Source organism: Nyctibius grandis, chromosome 6 (assembly GCF_013368605.1).
Source record: "Nyctibius grandis isolate bNycGra1 chromosome 6, bNycGra1.pri, whole genome shotgun sequence".
NCBI classification, from domain to species: Eukaryota; Metazoa; Chordata; class Aves; order Nyctibiiformes; family Nyctibiidae; genus Nyctibius; species Nyctibius grandis.
Window position 1 is genome coordinate 80,592,504 of NC_090663.1, and position 18,656 is coordinate 80,611,159.

Consider the following 18,656-nt stretch of genomic DNA (forward strand, 5'->3'; position numbering starts at 1 on the left):
AGAAGCAAATTTCACGGGGGCTCAGACGACCTTGCCTGAGAGACCCCCGCGGGGCCCGTCGTCGTGAGGGGACGGGGCAGCCCCTCCGGCCCGCCAGGCCCCGGGCCCGCTCTGGCGGCCGCGGGGAGAGGCAAGGCGGCTTTGTGAGGACTCATTTTTAAACGAGCCGCCCTCAGCCCGCCGGGCCGGCGCAGGCGTCAGCCCGTCCCCGCCGCCCGCACCCCCGTACCTGCCTCCACAGGGTCAGCGACACCCAGCGCCAGCGGCCCGCCCTCAGCGGCTACGGGGGGGGCAGCCCGCGGGGAGCCGCCGCCAACGCCGCCCGGTACCGGCCGCCCTTTGCTTTTCCTTCTGGAGGAGGCGGACATGCTGCCTCACCGGCTGCCGCCGAACGGTTCCGGGAGCAGAGGCCGGCACCGCCCCGGGGGCGGCCGCTTCCCGCCGCGCTGCGCGGCTCCGCCCTCGCGCGGCGCCATGGTGCGGCTGTGGCGGGCGCGGGGCTGCGGGGCCCTGGCGAGGCTGCGGGCGCGGCCGGACAAGTTCGGGGGGGTGAGCGTGGACCTGGCCGAGCTGCGCCGGCCCCTCCGCCTGGAGCGGGCCGCCTTCGGGCGGTGGCTGCGGGGCAAGTGCCGGGCGGGGGCCCCGGGGCAGGCGGGCGGGCGGGGTGTCTCCGGCCCGTCAGTGAGCTCCCGTCACGCGCCTCCGTGAGGGTGGCCGTCGCCCCCCTCACACACAGCCGCGGCCCCGTGGTGGAAGCGCGTTGGAAGAGGTGGCAGAAGGGAGCCAAGATCCCTTTCCCGGTGCCTGACGGCAGATCCGAACATAAAAGCCATCATTTTGTGTGTACAGACCAAATATTACCACACAAAATGCCGAGCTGGCGGCACCTCCTCTCCCTCTGTCGCTGCCGACAGGTTTCCCACAGCGATGGTAGCTCAGCCCTGTGGTAAATGAGGTGAAAAGGCAGACTTCAACACACATCGTGCACAACGAGGTTTAAAACCAGCAGGAGCGGGGGCGATGGGGGTCTCGGGGCGGTGGCAGCGGCCCTCACCCTCCGTGCCTGGCTCTCCCTTGCAGGCGCGGTGGCCCGGTGGCGGGACGAAGGCCGCCTCGCCGTCTGGCTGCGCGTCCCCATCTTCCAGAGCGGGTTTGCGGCGGCGGCCGCGTCGCAAGGCTTTGCTTTCCATCACGCCGAGCGAGGCTCGTCCACCTTGACGCTGTGGCTGGGAGAAGGGCCCAGCAGGCTGCTGGGGTACGCCACCCACCAGCTGGGGGTTGCAGGTTAGTGACCAAAGCGGTTGGACCCACAAAAAGCCTTTTGAACGGGCCCTTAGGACCAGGTTCAGTAGGAAATCTACTATTCCTGTGCACAACGAACTCATGGAAACCAGCTGCTTGCTGATCGCGTAGCTTTATAAAAAGTGAAACCTGTCATTCATAAATGTGCCTGTAGAACCATGCATGTTGCTAAAACAGGCCCAGTAGAGTTTTCTCAAAATTATTCCAGCTTGAGAAAACTGTAAACAGCTCAGGGAGAAGAAAATGTGCTCCTGAAGCTTTAAAATTTACCTCACGAATATTGTTTTTAAACACCATTTTGAGACACGTATCTCGGCTTTCACCGTGCAGGTGAGACAGGTAGGATTTCAAGGTTCAAACAGTCTTTTAAAAGTAAAAAAGTAACTACAAACTTCATAGAAGAAAATAATTCCTCTGCTAACTGTCCTTACTGTAGATGCTTAATATATACATCTGCCTAAACTATGTTCAAGTTAAGGTCTGTAAATGGGGCAAACTTGAACCCAGAGGGATTGTTCAGGAGCTAGCACAGCTGTTAGCCTAAATTACAACAGTCCAAAAGCTGCTCTCACCTGTGCCTAGAAGTCCACAACCCAAACAAGTGTATTTTACAAACAAACACCTGGACACCATACTCTTACCCATCTAGACCTCCCACAACCACAGCTGGAAAGGAGTTGCTCTAAAAACTGAGGAGATTCTGAAGAAAGTAGGTAAGATGGTGTCCCATGTTTTTTGATGCAGCACAGTACAAGGAACTGATGATGACTGAACTTGAACTCCGATATGCAATTACCTGTCCCATCACTCAGTCATCTCCTGTAATCTGGAGTAGTACCAGTTCCCCTTGTTACTGGTGAAGGCTATATAGCCCTGAGCAGTTACAGCAGAGAGACAGCAAATCTCTTCCGTTACAGGTTTGTTGTTGGCTTGCAGGGATGTTAATTCTTCACCAACTGGTGTTAAGACCCATAAATAGCAATGTGAAAAGCCTGCTTAGGACTGACTCATAAAAAGCTGCATTATTCTATACAGCAGGTCAGGTGAAAGTAAATTCTGGAAAAAACAAAGCCTTCAATTACCAAACTGCTACTACTCTCAGTAGTGGGAGTTTCCAGTTACAAAGCCAGCAGAGGGCAGGGTAGAAGCCGAAGACAGGCTTGGATTTTTTCAATGGACATGTTAGAGCATGTTTTCCTGAGGTATGAAAACCTCACCATTAAAATATGTTGCATTAAACTCGAGTAAGATAATGCATTCTCCTAGCAAAAGCACCGTGTTGCTCCTTATGGTTATAACTTGCATGTCTGAGGAAACATGACTAACTGAAAGGGGATTTTTCTGAAGTAGGTTTTGCATAGCTGAAACTGCTGTTTAAAAGAAAATCATGTAATAGATGTGTTGTGACCCTGAGGGTTATCAGGAAGGACTTAATATAAGAAAAATCCTAACTTTGAAAAACTCTCCAATAAACATAAGAAAGTATAAAAAAAGAAATGCACTTTCAAAGCGTAATTTGCTGTTGTACTTGAGATAAACACTTTGCACTCTGCAAGTAGGAAAAAACTTTGAGGAAAGAAAAAGTTTCATAAATGTAGATATATAAATTTCAGAATTAATTGCACAACATATAACGTATGTTTTCTTTACTACCACTTTTCAAACCTCTACATTTTTATTCATTATTGGGAGTTTCTTTAAAAGAGGTAAAGACTTAAGGCATTTGTGCAGGTAAACAAAAAGATTTCTGTGTGTGAAATAACGACTGCAGTATTTTTTTTTCCCCCCTTTGTTCCACTCACTCTCAGTGGATCTGGAACACATTCCACGAATACACTACGCAGTGTAGATACCACCTGGCATTTGTTTGTTCCATTATCTCTCTACTTCAGGAGGGAAAGCCTGAGTAGTGGAAGGGCTTTGTTCTACTTTAATTAATTTTATTGAAAGATTACTTAAATATGTGCATTTATATTGTGTGTATGTGCCAAACCCTAGGCATTTTTATTTCCTGCACAAAACACTATTTTAGAAAGTTTCTGCAGTAAAGAGAAGCAAATCTGCTGATGAGAGTCTTCATGTCAAACCTGTGGCCAATCAGTTAAATACAGGACTTAGTCCCTTGAGCATCCTGAAAATAAAAAGTGGAGCCGTTGCGAGGGGTTGGCTGGCCTGTGGGAAGGCAGCGCAGGGAGCAGGCAGCAGGCAGTGAGCCTGCACTGCCAAGTAGACCAGCAGCTGGTTTTCATCCTGTCTGGAGTTTCCCACACAGCGAACGCTGCGCAGCCAGGGCCAGTGCCTCAGCATCGTCCAGCCAAGTGATGACAAAGGTGTGAATAAGCAAGGTCAGGTCATGTTTTGCCAGCCTAGATGAGAGTCCCAAGCAGAGAGCAGCAAGCGTTACTCATTGGGCTTGGCCATTATTGTTTAGAAATAGTGGAATATGTGATGTGTCTTCCAACTAACTTACTGCATCCGTTTGTAGGCGGCAGGATTTTCCAAATCTGTAAAGGTACAGAAAAGCTTCTGGTGTATGAAATGATTAAGATGTTTTTGAAAAGCATTTCCAAATTCTCCGCCTGCTAAGAGGAAGTGGTCTGCCATCCAGACAGGGACATGTTTGTAAATAAGGCATGTAACAATAGCACAGGAAGACGAGTTGAGGAAGAAAAGTAAAAGGAGAGGAAGAAAAGTAAAAGTCATTCTCTTCTCCCTCACGTGTAGTATAAGCCTTACAACACGGCTGTTACTTTCATTGCTCCCTACCTTAAGCCAGTTGTTGAAGCAAAGTCTTTGGAGTTGGAGAGAGAGAGGGTCTTCACATGCGTGATCATCAGCTTTGGCCAGTCCTGTTACTTAAGGAAATGTGTAAAATGAGCAGCTGCATAAATGTCAAAGTGCACAGGAAGGTGCAGTTAGATAGGTTATGGTGGTCTGAGGAATCAAAAGTGATTTAAAAGCAGTTCCCAAGTTGTTTTACAAAGGAATACTTGTTCCTGTCTGCTGATGTTTACAATGCAAGCAGTCAGGTGTGCTCTCATTACAGGGATGACAAGTGCTTTTCAACTCTGAACATCTTGTCATACGTGTTTACATCAGTCATAAATAAAACAGGTAGAATGAAGATATTTTTCCCTTCCATTACTCATTATTTGGAGTTGTCTAAGGGATTTTTTTTTAAAATCATTTTCTTACCTATTTCCCAAAAGAGAACATTCAAAATAAAGCAGTGTTGTAATAGTGATTACTTAGTTAGGTTACGTGTAAACCTTTCCAGAAATTCACCCTGGCGTTGGCTGATTTAAAGCTCCAGGTACCACATTTGTAGCAAGAAGGAGAGTTTTTAAAACCGCAGTGCAGTGCCTGCAGCCAAGCTCTGACCTCACTGATATGAACCAGGTGTGGTCCAGTGAGCTGCAGCACAGGGACTCCCGAGTTACACTTGGGAAAACACGACCAGACAGCAAATCCTGTTAGTGTTTGTCCTTTCCTCATGGTCCTGGTTTTGCAGGGATAAAATTTATAGAATCAATTTTCTGTTACGTTTTGTTTCAGTTTGTGGCCAGCTGTGGTGTGGTGATCAAGGCCATTAGCAGTGAAAGCCAGGGCAGCTGCCCCAGGCTGGCCCACAAGTGTGTTCTGTAACATTAACGTCAGGTTCACTATGAATGGGGAAGCTGCTGGGGGTGGGGGGGCTCTTTGCTCTGCTCTCTTCTCCCTCCTCCTCTCTTCTCAATGGTTGTGATCCCTGGAGGGACTTGCCACCACTCTATGGGCTGAGTATAACTTTCTGTCTTTTGTATTAGTATTGATATTGGTTTTCTTATTTTATTAAATCTGTTTAAATTTCAGCCCATGAGTCTCCCTCCTTTTCCCAATTCCCTTTCTCACCTGGGGAGGGATCTTGAGTGATAGAACAACTGGTTATTGTTTAGCCCTGCGTGTGGGCTAAACGGAGACACTAGTGCTTTGGATTTAGGTATCATCTAGCAGAGATTCTGGACATCTTACAGAGAATTTCACTGCCAAAAATGACATTCACAGGCATCGATTTCTGGGGAACAGAAGAGAGAAAACATTCTTTCTGTTTGATTGAAACTGCAGTTCCCTGTCTTCAGCAGCCCTCCTTGGTCTCAGCAAAAGAGCTGGCTGAAGAATGTCTTTTCTAGAAAATAATCCCTGTAATTGCAGCGTGCATCAAAGCTGCTCCTGCTTTCCTTTTGTTCTCTCTTTTAATCAGTACAGTACTTGGTCCTGGACACTGCTAAATATTTATGGGAGGAATGAAATCATAAAAGTCACAAGCCATGGGGAGGCAGATATGTGACTACCCTCTTAAAGCACGTCCTTTGACATATCTTGAAGGAAGATTGGTATTTCAGTTTTTAAATATTCCTCCTACACAGAAGCCTGCCATGTATTATTAAAGAAACAGAGAATGTTTTGAGCTGGACACTCATTCCTTAATAATTCCCTTCTGTGGCAATACTTCCCCATGGCATTTTAAATGCATATGTCATCACAGATCTGTCCATATACTCTTCCTTCTGCTGTAAAATGATAGCAGCATTTTTTTATTGTTACCCACTAATTTGAAACCCATGCATGACTGATGTGGAAAAGAGCTTGGTGAGTTGCACCACTGTACTCGTTCTGCTCACCACAGCACACTTTAAAATCTGAGAAAAATACCTGTTTTAAAGGGAAAACATTTTGAAAGTATGACCAATGAGTGTGACATGATGAATAAACATGAAAGCACTTGTGTTTTAAAAAGTAGGAAAACTTAAAATCTGCGGGAGAAAGTCATGGGCTGAGAATGAGGACACAAGGAAAAGCTGAACTTTTCAGTAAAAAAAAATAAATTGGGATGTATGAATCAAGTGAAAGTGTCCCTTTCCCACTCGGAAGCAATGGTTTTTGGTTAGCAAATTGACTCGGATTACTGTGCAGTTCCTATCACGAGTTGTTAGCTGGGGAGTACAGTGTGAGTTTATAGTCAACCAGTTGAACGTTACCAGTATAGTCAGCCCATTGAGTACTAAACCATGTGTATTATTAACCAGAAAACACTCAGGCAGGAGTTTTGTCGTGAATTTCACTGGAGAGGGGTTTTTGCCCATCGTGGCTGTTCGATAGAGTCACTGGAAAAATTTCTGTTTGAGCAAGATCACAGGCATGTCCCTGCTGAAGCAAGCAGCTTTGCTAAGTTATTTGGAAGATGTCTAGATCTTGCATTCTTTAGTTCTGATCATATTAACACAAGCAAATTCTTCTTTTGATTTCTGGTCTAATCTGGAACTTAAATGTGGGAAGTATTTATCTTGGTACTGCTAACTTTGAATTTTTATACAGGATACTTTTTTCATATTTTATTGTGTATCAGTTTTCCACCAACAAACCACTTTCTGTGATTCATCCAGACAAATCTTGCTAACTGTAAACTGAGTGTCATTAGGGGTTTGTCCTGCTTTATCAAAACGTGTTAAGTCATGGTTGTGAAGAATGAACGTAGTTGTCTAACAGTCTTTTTCAATATTCTCTCTCTACTAGGTGCTGTTCTAGATGAAAGCACGGGAAAGGTGGTGGTCGTACAAGACAGGAATAGGGTAAGTTTGTTACAGGATTATAAAATAGAGACGTTCATTTAGATACACCTAGTCTGTAGTATAAAATAAAGATCTTTTCATTCCAGCCCACACTGTGATAGTTAACTTGTGTCTTAGAACGCATCTATCAACAGATTGCTGTATTGCATTTGAAGGAAAAAAAAAAATAGACTTTGAAAATCAACAGCTTTGTTGTTAATTATAACCAGTGATTGAATCATCAGAATTAAGTATCCTTTCTGCTTTGAGCTTCCTGGTTTTCCTGTAACTGACCCAAGAATCCCTGATCTTGTGTCTGGATCCATGCAGACCTCTGGAAAACCCCCATGGCTCAAAGCAGATTTTGGGAGGAGGATTCTGATTTTGCTTGGTTTCCAAAATTCCAGGCATACCTGTGGCTTTAAATAAGCAGTAACGTGGCTGGCCATGACCTGGAGACCACCTTTGTGCAGCAGGTGTAAAGATCATTAATTTCTCACAAACTGAAGTGCTTGACCTGGCTACTGAGAAACCAGAGAGTAACAGTGTGGGGATGGTGGGTCATGTGATGTGGCTTGAGGTAACCAAGCAGCCATCACTGGTAACATCTGCCAGCCTCTACCAGGGTAACCTGGGTTTTATCACAGCCGGTGCAGAAAGCTCACTAGCAGTTGCCTGTGCTCTTCCATTTACAATTCATTTGCAAATTAAAGTGTCTCTAGTACAGTAAGACTAACTGCAATTTTAACATGGAAACAATCAAAACTTACATACACTAACTGAAGTATACTCGGATGCATCATTTTCATTTTATATAGTTAAAACTATGCCAGAATCTCACTAGCTACATTTTCCTGCTTTCCTGAAAGAGCTACTACAAGATTTCTTCTCAGGAGCCAAAAACATCAATTCGTTGGTAACGACAACACAGTTAATGAACTTCAATTCAGAGGAACTGAAGAGAAACAGAGTTCAGAGGAAGAGACACACCCTTTTCTTGTTTCCTGTAAACTATTAATTTTATATGTTTACTTACCATAAAGTAAAATTTCAAGGACTTCTCTTCAGGTGCACATTCAGTTAATTACCAATTAAAGCATAAATCCAGCATGCAAGCTATAGGCTCCAAAAGCGGTTCCAGTTCTAGCGACTCTCCAGGAACAGAACAGCACGTTGTAAACTTTAGAAATGCTACCTTCATTTTTCCTTCTATGCGCACAGAAATTATCAATGTGCATGCTTACCTTTTAGTAAGTATCTTAAACAGGTCTCAAAGAGTAAAACCAGAAATTGCACATTCTGCATATTCGGAAGGAAACAGTGATTTCCTAAGCCCAGGGGGCTCAGGGTTTAACTTCGGAACGCTGTGGTTTTGTTAAAGCTCACCCGCAGCCATTGTAAGTGCAGATCTCTCTCTCTAGTTTTACAGCGAGACGTCAGATGCTCTGTGCAGGTTCTAGGTCCAGTTCCGTACTCACCAGGCATTACCTCCTTAGCCTCAGGCCCCAAAACACGGGAGGCCCAGCCTGGCACCACGCTTCCCTCCAGCTCGTTCTGAAGAGCGGGACGGGTGTGTTCCAGGTCAGCTATTTCAGCTTACCTTGCCAGAACAAAGCTGACACCTCACCAGCGAGTGAGGAAGGTGCGAGGGAAAAAATGATTCTGACTCCCCTCTTTACAGCTCTCGTTCGCCGAGTGGATAAAATTAAGTGTAAGAACTGAAGTGTATGAATACTTGTACATTTCTTGTGCAGTGAACAAATATTTCAGTGCATGCAAACTGGCTCAGACAGTGTCTGTTTCCCACTGTCAGTTCCACCACTGCTCTCCCGTCGCCTTCCCCACGAAAAGAACAATTTCCCTGAAATGGTGACTTTTAATACAAATGATGTTCTGAAAGCTTAAAAAAAATTTTAAACAGCCAGTCAAATTGTAAGAGCTGTTTGGGGACAATTCCACTGCACACAGAGATTTCCAGGAACTGAAAGCAAATCTGAAAGCCAACGGACGAATATACGTATTTTCCATCTGCACTATTTTTAATCTATTTCTTTAAATTCCTATCCAAGCCCTCTAAGAGTGCCCAGAAACAAAACATTTTCCAGCGTAGTCGCTGGGGTTTCAAATCACTGGAAAGCATACAGCTTCCCTCTCTGTGCTGCATGTACAAGAAAAGGTACCTTTTTTTTTTCCAGAGTGTACCTTTTTACTGCGTTACTTTCTAGTTGAAGGTTAACTTCTTCCTACATAAACTTTTAATAAGAAAAGAAATAAAAAGAATAGTACATAGATGTAAAGGGAAAGCTACAAATCTTTATGCATTTCCAAGAGGTGTAGGCACTGGGACTCCTTTACCAGTATCAATAACAGCACAAGTCTGCACTTCACGTTCTGTTTTAAGCGCTGAACTTTATTGCGATTCAATAAATGCTTCTCTATATAAATCACACACAAGGCCTCAGTTCTTGTATTCCATGAAAACAAACAAGTTACACTAAATGGTTATTACAGACACACAAAGTCATCTTAAAGCCAGTGCAGTATAGAACAGTACTACAATCATAATACCTGTTTGTAAGATTAAATATATATACATTTTTAAAAAGCCAAAACCATGGAAGTGGAATACATTAGTGATTAAATATAAGATTATATAGTCTATAGCAGCTTTCTTTAATATTCAACTACTCTATCTAGTTATCTAGCAGCAACATTGTCTAATGACTGTTAGACAGTTTGTATTTCAATCAGTAGATGTTTTGTTCCAATATTTCATAGACTGTAGGTATCTCTGATCATCACATCAGTGAGAACACAGAAGTTCCTACTTAAAGCCTTACTGATGGTTGTAAGAGTAATTACAATACTGCAACTTCAACAGAAGAAAGTAACGTGTTAATTGTCTCCTTCATATTAGAGAGTACAACACAGGCTGCATGCTTCATTAGTATTTTTTTCCCTCCAATACAGACTCTAAACGCGTGGAAATTTCCAGGAGGTCTGTCTAATCCAGGCGAAGACATTGGTAAGTCCTAGGATAACAGGTCAGATGTCAACAGAATTGTCAAGACATTAACAGTACTGAAACACATCGTGACCCACGTCACTCCTATGACTAATCGCTGCTTTGAATTAACAGTGACTAGATGATGTGACATGATCCCTTGACCTTAATGGTTATGGGATAACATTATGTTCAAGGCAGAGCAGCTTTGTATTTAAGACATTTACCCTTTTCCACAATTCCTCTTAAAGGAGTACTTGAAGCCAGCTTATTTTTTGTAGGCTTGTTGGATATGCTGTACTATGAGCCAAAAGTGCAAAGGATTAAGGTAATCAGCATGTAACCCAAATAAAACTGAAACAGCGAGCTCTTGGCTCACACTGGAATTCAGGGCACTGAGCTCAGTGATGTACTGAGCAAAAATTTCCACCTCTCCATTTTTATGTGCAAAACAGAAATAAATACACTTGCTTCCTTCCACCCCTGCCCATTTGATTTGTTTAGACTAAGAGCTGTTTGGCACAGGACCAGTGTTCAGTGCAGCGCCTGAGTCTCGTGGGCACCTAACCTTCAACCAGAGCCCTGAGGCACTTCTGTATTTAAAACCAACGGTGGTTTGAGGAGACCCATCATTTCCACCGAGCGTAGCACAGGTGATGATGAACACTCACTGCAGTTATGTCCAGAGGTGAATGAACAAGTATGTTTATGAAGAGAGAGAAAATTGTGCTTTTTCTCCTTGTAGCTCACCCCTTAAAATTACGATCCGCAGACTGGTTAATTCTTAAGGTGTACTGCAATTACTAAGTAGGTCTTGTTTTCAGAAGTTACATTTGCTGAGACTAATTCAGCTCCACATCAGTATTCAGATATGAATATATTCTTCCAGTAACTCAGAAATGCAGAACTCAACAATGCTGCCCAGAGCAATGCAGCAGCTCTGGCAGGCTGGGTATCGAGCCCAGGTTTCCTGACTGTTTCATACCTTACAAATATCCACTATTTTTAGCAGCCTTCCTACAATGCATTCCAGTTCATTATGTCAATACATGGAGAAAGTTTCTAGTTAGCCAGATATGGCTGAGTTGTAGTTTTCAAAACTCACGAGTCACATTTTAAGTCTTTTTGTCAAAAACTGTGATAGAAATCAAAATTATTTGCTTGACAATGCAAACACATAGAACATTCTTTTTTTGGAAGAATCCCAAATGCCGTGTTTCTTGCCTAGCCAGGCTCCCTTTTGTGTCTAGTAGATACCAGAGGTATTTTTGTACGGAGGGAAAAGAATGATCAGGCCTGGCAACAGCTTCCCCAGAGGAATACTGAGTAAGCCAGTGGCCGTCCCTCAAATAACAGGTGAGATTATGGCTGGAGCCTGGATGTAGGTATTGAGAAACACCTGGGAGGAAACAAGTCTCTTACAGCTCCCCTCCTGCCACTACTAAACTATATAATAATAAAAGTTATGATTTTCTGCATCACATCTTAACATGACAAGAAGATATAAATTAGTGAAGCATAAAATATAATAGAGCTTATTTTTCCTTTTTTTATCCTTACATCAATCCTTATAAACTCACAGTCATTCAAAGGGACTACATTTCAAATTGCAATTACAATGCTTGAAGATCCTGTGATTATATGAAGTGACAAAATATAAGGCTGCCTACTTTAATGAGTACAAACTGGCTTGCACAAGTAATTTGAATAGTTTCATAATGCAGATTAAGCAAAGTGCACACATTTTTGTATGTGAATATTTCTGAAACTCAAGCCCTACTGTTTATTCTAATTTAACTGTCATTATATATTTTTTTTATATATGTACACATTTAAATAAAAGGGAAACAGAAAAAGGCACTTTATCTAAAAGCAAAGCTCAAAGCTTAAATGAAATCCCGAAGTATTTCATTTTTCTTACCGTAGCCTGCCTCAGCACTCCCCAGTCTCAGTTGTTTACCTTCTTTGACCACTTGTATGTAATACAGCCCCTTGCCTAATAATAAAACCACTTGCCACAGGGGGTCTGCTTCGCAACCGCTGTTCTAAACCAGAGGGCCACAGAGGCCTCTCTGGGCAACGTAGAACACAGTCTCCCCAAGGGTCAGTAATGGCAAACGAGTATCTTATCCCATGTACTTCTTCCCCATATGCAGTAGCCTTTTAACTAATTAATACTGTAATAAAGTCACAAACATAAGTGTTCTGCAGGCACTGTGTATTAATGGGCCTCCAGTCCCACAAAGACCTCTATATACTTGGTGTAAACTTCACACAGCTCGTTCCATTGCAAGATGGAATTTGAGCTGAGGCAGAAGTGTATGTGCAGAATCAGGGCCACGAACATGCCGTTGTTTGGCCTCTTCTGGATACATCATTTTGTTTATATCTTGCCAGCCACTGCACGTCTTGAAATTATTGCAAATATTTGAAACTACCCCTAAAACATCTGTTTTATTCACCTCTGACGTGTCAAGAGGCAAGCTTCCAGAGGAAGGCAGATCTCTACAAGGGCTTGTAAAATGTATTTTGCTTTTGGAAGTAAGCCAACACACTAACTTAACTGAACATGAATTAACTGAAGCAGGTAACATTGCTAAACAGCTGTATGCATTTGCCCCTCAAACAAGACACAGGTAGGAGTTTACAGAGATTTGGAAAAAGCTAGTACTTTACCTACCAGTAGTTACCCCAGGCAAGTAGGATTTGACTTGACTACAATGGAACTGCAGAATTTGAGGAAGCGGAGAATCAAACATCTCATTTGGGCTCTTCAATTTAAGTTACTATTCAAGAGAAAAACCTTCTCTTTGGAAGGGTACTGGATAGCTGGGTAATTCTCTGGCTGATATTGCAGACCCTCTAGAGCCTTGATGGCATTTTATTACATTACTTTTGTAATGAGGAATTAAGTGATGTTAACTCCTACATCACTTCGGTTGATGTACAGAAAATGTACACGTGCAGCACAGATGCAGCATATTTTCTGCAAGAACAGGCTACATGCTATACTGACATTCTGGTATATTTTACATGTGACTAGACACTTGAGATACATTTTGAAAAGGACTTAGTGCCAACATTCCGCAAACAACAGTTTTACCCATTTTGTTACACCTCGGGGCAAAGTGCAATGAAACTAAGTGATTTGGTCAAGTGGTCTGACATACATACAGGTGTTCAGCTGCGCAGAGTCTGAACCTGAAACTGGGATAGAGACAGGGGCTAAGATTCGAAGGACTGAAAAGAGGGTGCAGTGCTACCTTGGATTAAGACATGAATAGACCCAGCGACCATCAGAATGTTTGTTTCAAAGCCACACCCTGTACCGTATTATTGAAAGTTTCTTACTTTCAGCATTTTATAGGATATACAGGAGAAGGGCATGTAGCAGTTTAGTTCAGGGACCAAAAAATTAGCTTATCCTTGTGTCGAAACAAACAGGCTTACATTCTGAAAAGCTTATGAAGCAGAACAGAGAGCGCTTTTGAGCGAGATATTTTCCACGATCAAAAGGTTTAAGGAGTGTTAAGCTATATTGTATGTACTGTAAGGATTGCTCTTTTCACCTAGGAGACACAGCAGTTCGAGAGGTTTTTGAAGAGACTGGCATTAAGTCAGAGTTCAAGTCCATCCTAAGCATCAGACAGCAACACAAACACCCCGGAGCCTTTGGGAAGTCAGATATGTACATCATCTGTCGCCTGGAGCCCTCCTCCTTCGACATCAGCTGCTGCCAGCAGGAGTGCCTGAGGTGTGAATGGATGGACCTCGAGGAGCTTGCTAGGACGAAACACGCTACTCCCATCACCAGCAACGTAGCTAAACTCTTACTTTACGGATACCGGGAAGGGTTTGATAAGATCGATATAACCATGAGAGAGTTTCCAGCTGTCTACACAGGCCTGTTCTACAAACTATACCACAGGGAGCTGCCCGAGTCCTACAGAAACATTACATGATAGCAGTACATTTCACATTTCATTATATTAATAATTTAGAATTATTATTGTAATGTTACTTAGACCATATTAAAATTATCCATGGACTTCTTTTTAAGTAATTATTAGAAAGCAATTGTTTATTCTTTAATAAGCTATAGAGATATAAATTATTTTTTAAAGTAAATATTGCTATAAGTGTGCATCGGATTTGTTTTTCTTTACTCTGTAAAGCAAACATAAGGTAAATAAAATAGCACTGCATAGATACCTAGCAGAAAACAGAAGTGTTATTGATCCTGAAAAGGTATTTCCTAAGTAATTTTACCTACACACACACTGGCACAACAGGTTTAAAGAGCAATATAAAGATAGTATGAAACATTCATGTTTTAATCTGGTATCTGCAAAAGTAGTTAGTATCAGCAAATAATTGCTTATATTTTTGCTACTTCAGAGAGGAGTAGGAAACTCGATGTCTTTCGTGTAGTGTGGCGTACGTGCTCGGAATCCGCCATGGAAATCAGCTTTTAGCAGACATGGGAAGAAAAAGGATAGCTTTCTGTCCAGGTCCAGTTTTTGGTCCAGGTTTGTACTGACCAGTTCTTTTCAGTGCCACATACCAATCCGAGTATTTCCGTGATCGGTAAGTGTTATAGTTATTAGATTCCAAACGCTCAAAAAAGAAACATTCTTCTGTTGCACATTTCTGAAAGGGAGAAAGAAAAGGACTGTTGACATTCCATCACAACAAATCAGTTCTTCAGATTCACAGGACTAACTTACGAAGAACGTAAGTTAGCTACACATTTGGTTTTAAGAAATTCACATTAAATATTTCATGTTTAAAGAAAGAGTTATTGTGAAAATACAGTTTTTAACTAGGATTCATTTATTGTCCTTAACACAGACCAAGCAGATTCTAGTTTGTTTTCACTACGTAATTCTTTGTTCTGATCTGAAACTCAGCCAAACAAATGAAGAACCCCATCCCTTGGCACTTACTGATAGATCCTGACTTCCAAGCTCAGCAGTTTTGCCATCTCATCTGAAGTTGTAATTTAACCAAAAGAAAAGCAGGATGTAAAAGAAAAGGGAGTCTTTCCCTTGCCTTCCCCAAACCAACCTTTTTATCAGTTATAGCATGGCAGAGTTTCAGCCTTTGCCTGTTCCTTTCTGATTTTGAGGCTTATCTTTCCTAAAGCTCATTCAAGCCTGTATTTGGAGCACTCTGAAGCAGCGGCAAGCCTGCAGCTGTTCAAGGTTTTTTAAAATTCAAAACTTTTAAAATAATTTGAAGGAAAGATCAGACCTAGCAAAGAGATCTATTCCACACGGAAACCAAGCATGCTCTGCTAGTGTTTACAAGTACACCTATGGCGTTACTCTGCTTCTGGAAGTAAGTCAGTCTTCAAAAACAACTCCACCTACGTGGAGTTAACATGCCTTCACACCTACAAATAAAAAAAGATGGTGGTTCTTCACACAACAGGTAACAGTTGAGCTGTGGAGCTCCTTACCATAGGAAGTTACAGCTTCTCACAGCTTATACAGATTCAAGTCACTTTTGGACAAGCTCATGGAAAAGAATTTCACTGAAATTTACTAAATAGGTAAAAACCATTCTCGGCTGAGAAGGCCCCAAAGCTGAGATTGGTTGGAGGCTGGGAGACCAATACAGGGAATTACTACGTCTGTGTTCTCCTACACGCTGCCTTTGATCACCAGCAGATAGAAGATACTCAACTGCATCCGCAGCCCTCAGAAGGTGAGCCTGCCATTAATGAACACCGCGTGATACACCTTCTTCTGCACGTCTTTGCACGTGACAGAAACCACCGCTCCCTCGAGGTGAGCGTACTGAAGAGTTCTCCTTTTCAAAGGATCCCATTCCTGTCCATGAGATCATGGAAGGTAGGCATTATCTATGGCAGGGCTTTAACCCACTGATTTTCCTGGATAGCTGTTATTGCCTGGGGGACGTAAACCCAAGCTAATTTAACTATGACTGGTATTTATAGCTGTTCATAGTCAACAGAAAACGGGAAAGTTTATTCACTTTGTGAAATCCACCACCAAGAAACCACATGGTTCCTGTGTATTGAAAATGTAAGAGGACGTACAGACGGCTTCAAGGAAGATCTCATTCTATAGGAAGGGGATCACTGTGTTTAACTGCGTTTATCCCAAGGCATATTCCCAACAGCAGAACCCTTGGCAGGGGATAACGTTGCTCTCATAGCGGTCACAGTGGCAAACCTGCCTGCGGAACCGGCGCTTTAAGCAAGAGAAATTATTTTCTCAAATGCAAAGATGGCAGAAGTTCAACACCGCAGGAACTTACTGGAGCAGGGGGGAGACACTTTCTTTTTATAGACATCATCTGTCAGTCCATCAATTCAGTCATACTCATTTACCCAGAAAGTTTTTGGGAATGCCGGTGGAGGAGAAAAGCTAGTCATTAACAAGAAGGCACGTAAAATCTTGGAGAGGAGACAGGGAATGTGAAGCAATTCCCTAAACTAGCAGGCTACTCATTGTTACAATGTTCTGTTAATATTAATGAATAGATGAAGTATCCAACCAGAATGCAAAAGTGAGCTTGGAACAACTAAACTTCATGCAGTATGCACAAAAACATACAAGAGAAGAGTAATTCCTCATATATGCCAGGTTTCTGTAGCTGCAAGCAATTAAGGCATTCAAATGCAGTCTGCAATAAAGCGAGCTGTCTCCAAACATATGTCTTGAAATAGGTTTCTTCCTTCAACTATTTTCAGATACAAATTTAGGTTTCTAACGAAAAGAACTTATAAGAGAAAATCCATATGCAATTTGTCATTTGTATAACTCATATTTTTACATTTCAAATAGCAGAAATCAAATTAACAATTCCATATGATTTGTGTTTTAAATAATCTTTCTCAAGATAAAGCGTATTTTAATGCCTTTCATTCCAGCAATGTGAAAACAGATGCATTAATCACGTCAAGTCACAGATCCAAGCCTGAAATGGACTACAGCAGCCGTAAGAGGGCACAGAATCCATATAAAGAAAAGCAGCATCTAAGAACAAAAATAAATTTTAAGCGGAGTTCAGGCAAGTTCAGTACAATTGCCCAAGCTGGAAACTCTGGCAAAGAGACCATCACGGCTGGCTGACACCTTGCCTTCGCCTCCTGCCTGAAGCAGTGGCACTTCTGGAAGCACCAAGACAGCAGGTGGCACAGGCGCTGAGGCGGTACCGGGCAGAGCACGGCCTCCGAATGCCGCAGCACCTGGGCTCTCTACGCAGGCTGCCGGGCAGTCCCGGTCAGGTACGGCTGCGGAGCCGGGAAGGCAGATCAGCTGCCTGACACCAGCAGGAACCGAGTCTACAAACAGCCCTCCTGGCCCAGCTTCAACCTCTGCTAGGAGGGAGATGGCTTCCAGTGCGCCCAGGGTGAACTGAAGCCGCCACGACAAGACCCCCCGTACAGATGAAAGGCAAATTTGCACGACCCCTTGCCTAGGCACTAAATCCACAAAGTAAACACAATCACAACTCAAAGAAAGGCATCGTTTTTATTTAGCCTTCCTCATATCTCTCAGGTTTAAAAAGTAAAATAGATTAAACTCCTCAAACAGATTTTCAGGCAATTAATGAGTGTTATAAAAAATAATCAAAAAAGGGTGAAAAAAGGAACAGATAAAAAGACAATTTTTTTTTTTTTTTACATTCATAAAGATATTTTGGAAGGTTCCATGCGATTCGCTCTGGACACTCAGGTCCTTCTTTCTCCACAAGGCATATGTGATACCAGTGCTTTCCTACAGTACATTGCCAATGTAAATATTTTGACATAAAAGTGAGCATTTAGGTGACGAATGCTAGCTCAAGCTTCACGAACTGTGTATTCCTTAACATCTGCCAAAGGCGACATGTTGGAAGCTGGACTGCTGTCCAGCAGGAGTGGGATGCCGGCCACCGCGTTGTGAACCTCAGCCCGTGGAAAAACCCTGGCTATCACTGGGGTTTTTAAATACACTTTGGTCTAGGCTGCAATCAAAGCGATGCTCTGGCAGTGCAAGCTTTCACAGCACAGCATGAAGTACCTGAACCCTACAGCCCTTCGTGAAAAGGATCGAGGAAGGGAAAACACTTGGGGCAGTGGCGGGGAGCAAGTGCCGCTCGGCGCCTGCCCTGCCACCAGTATTTGTCTGCTGCCAAGCAAGACCTCCATCCAGAAGAAGTCTGAGCGACTAAATAAAATGCCAAGTGCAAGAGTTTTTAACATTAGCAATGTTGGTCATAGCCACGCTTGTACTACAGTCTGCCGTGTGCCACCACTTACAGTAGCCAAAAATCCTCAAGGTGATTCACCCAGGGCAGATTAGTTGACTGAAAGAGACAGCAACTTCCTGCGACAAAGTTCTTCCTCCCTTCTTTGCACGGCCAAACGCCACCCACTGACTGATGTTTCAGTGCAAGCTGCATCTGCCTTAGTATCGTGTTATGCCAATTGACTAGTTTGGACATTTTGGACTCAGGTTAGGCATTGAAATTCCTCAAGTTTGTTCATTCTCAAAACTGAAACCAGAGGGTTAACCTGTAACTACCACAGCAGATGGAGTATGACCCGAGAAAAGTGATGACCGTGTTTAGCCTTTTCTAACTACAAAAGGGCCAGGAAACAAAGGTTATTCTCACAAATATTCTTGTACCACAATTTTAATCAGTAACATCAAAAGAGAAGCATTTCCCCTCAAGTCAAGTCCTTGCCACTCTGGCAAAACCTGACTGGTCATAGGGAAACCACATAAGCATGACAGACAGAACCA

General features: G+C 43.0%; 3 protein-coding genes across 3 annotated transcripts in view; 1 reads left to right on the plus strand and 2 right to left on the minus strand.

The window, feature by feature from the left end:
• Window positions 1-379, minus strand: part of AFG2A (AFG2 AAA ATPase homolog A) — a 202,163-nt gene extending 201,784 nt beyond the window's left edge. The window contains exon 1 of the mRNA XM_068402793.1: window positions 230-379. Within this exon, the coding sequence (XP_068258894.1) occupies window positions 230-368 (139 nt within the window). The 5' untranslated portion in view covers window positions 369-379. The remainder of the gene's footprint in view (window positions 1-229) is intronic.
• On the plus strand, window positions 367-14,101 carry NUDT6 (nudix hydrolase 6). Its single transcript, XM_068404184.1, has 5 exons — window positions 367-622; window positions 1,081-1,284; window positions 6,856-6,911; window positions 9,861-9,915; window positions 13,468-14,101. Exons 1-5 carry the CDS (start codon window positions 367-369, stop codon window positions 13,854-13,856), a joined length of 960 nt encoding a protein of 319 aa, XP_068260285.1. The 3' UTR covers window positions 13,857-14,101.
• Window positions 9,280-18,656, minus strand: part of FGF2 (fibroblast growth factor 2) — a 35,895-nt gene continuing 26,518 nt past the window's right edge. Inside the window, 1 exon segment of the mRNA XM_068402794.1 lies at window positions 9,280-14,544. Within this exon segment, the coding sequence (XP_068258895.1) occupies window positions 14,359-14,544 (186 nt within the window). The 3' untranslated portion in view covers window positions 9,280-14,358.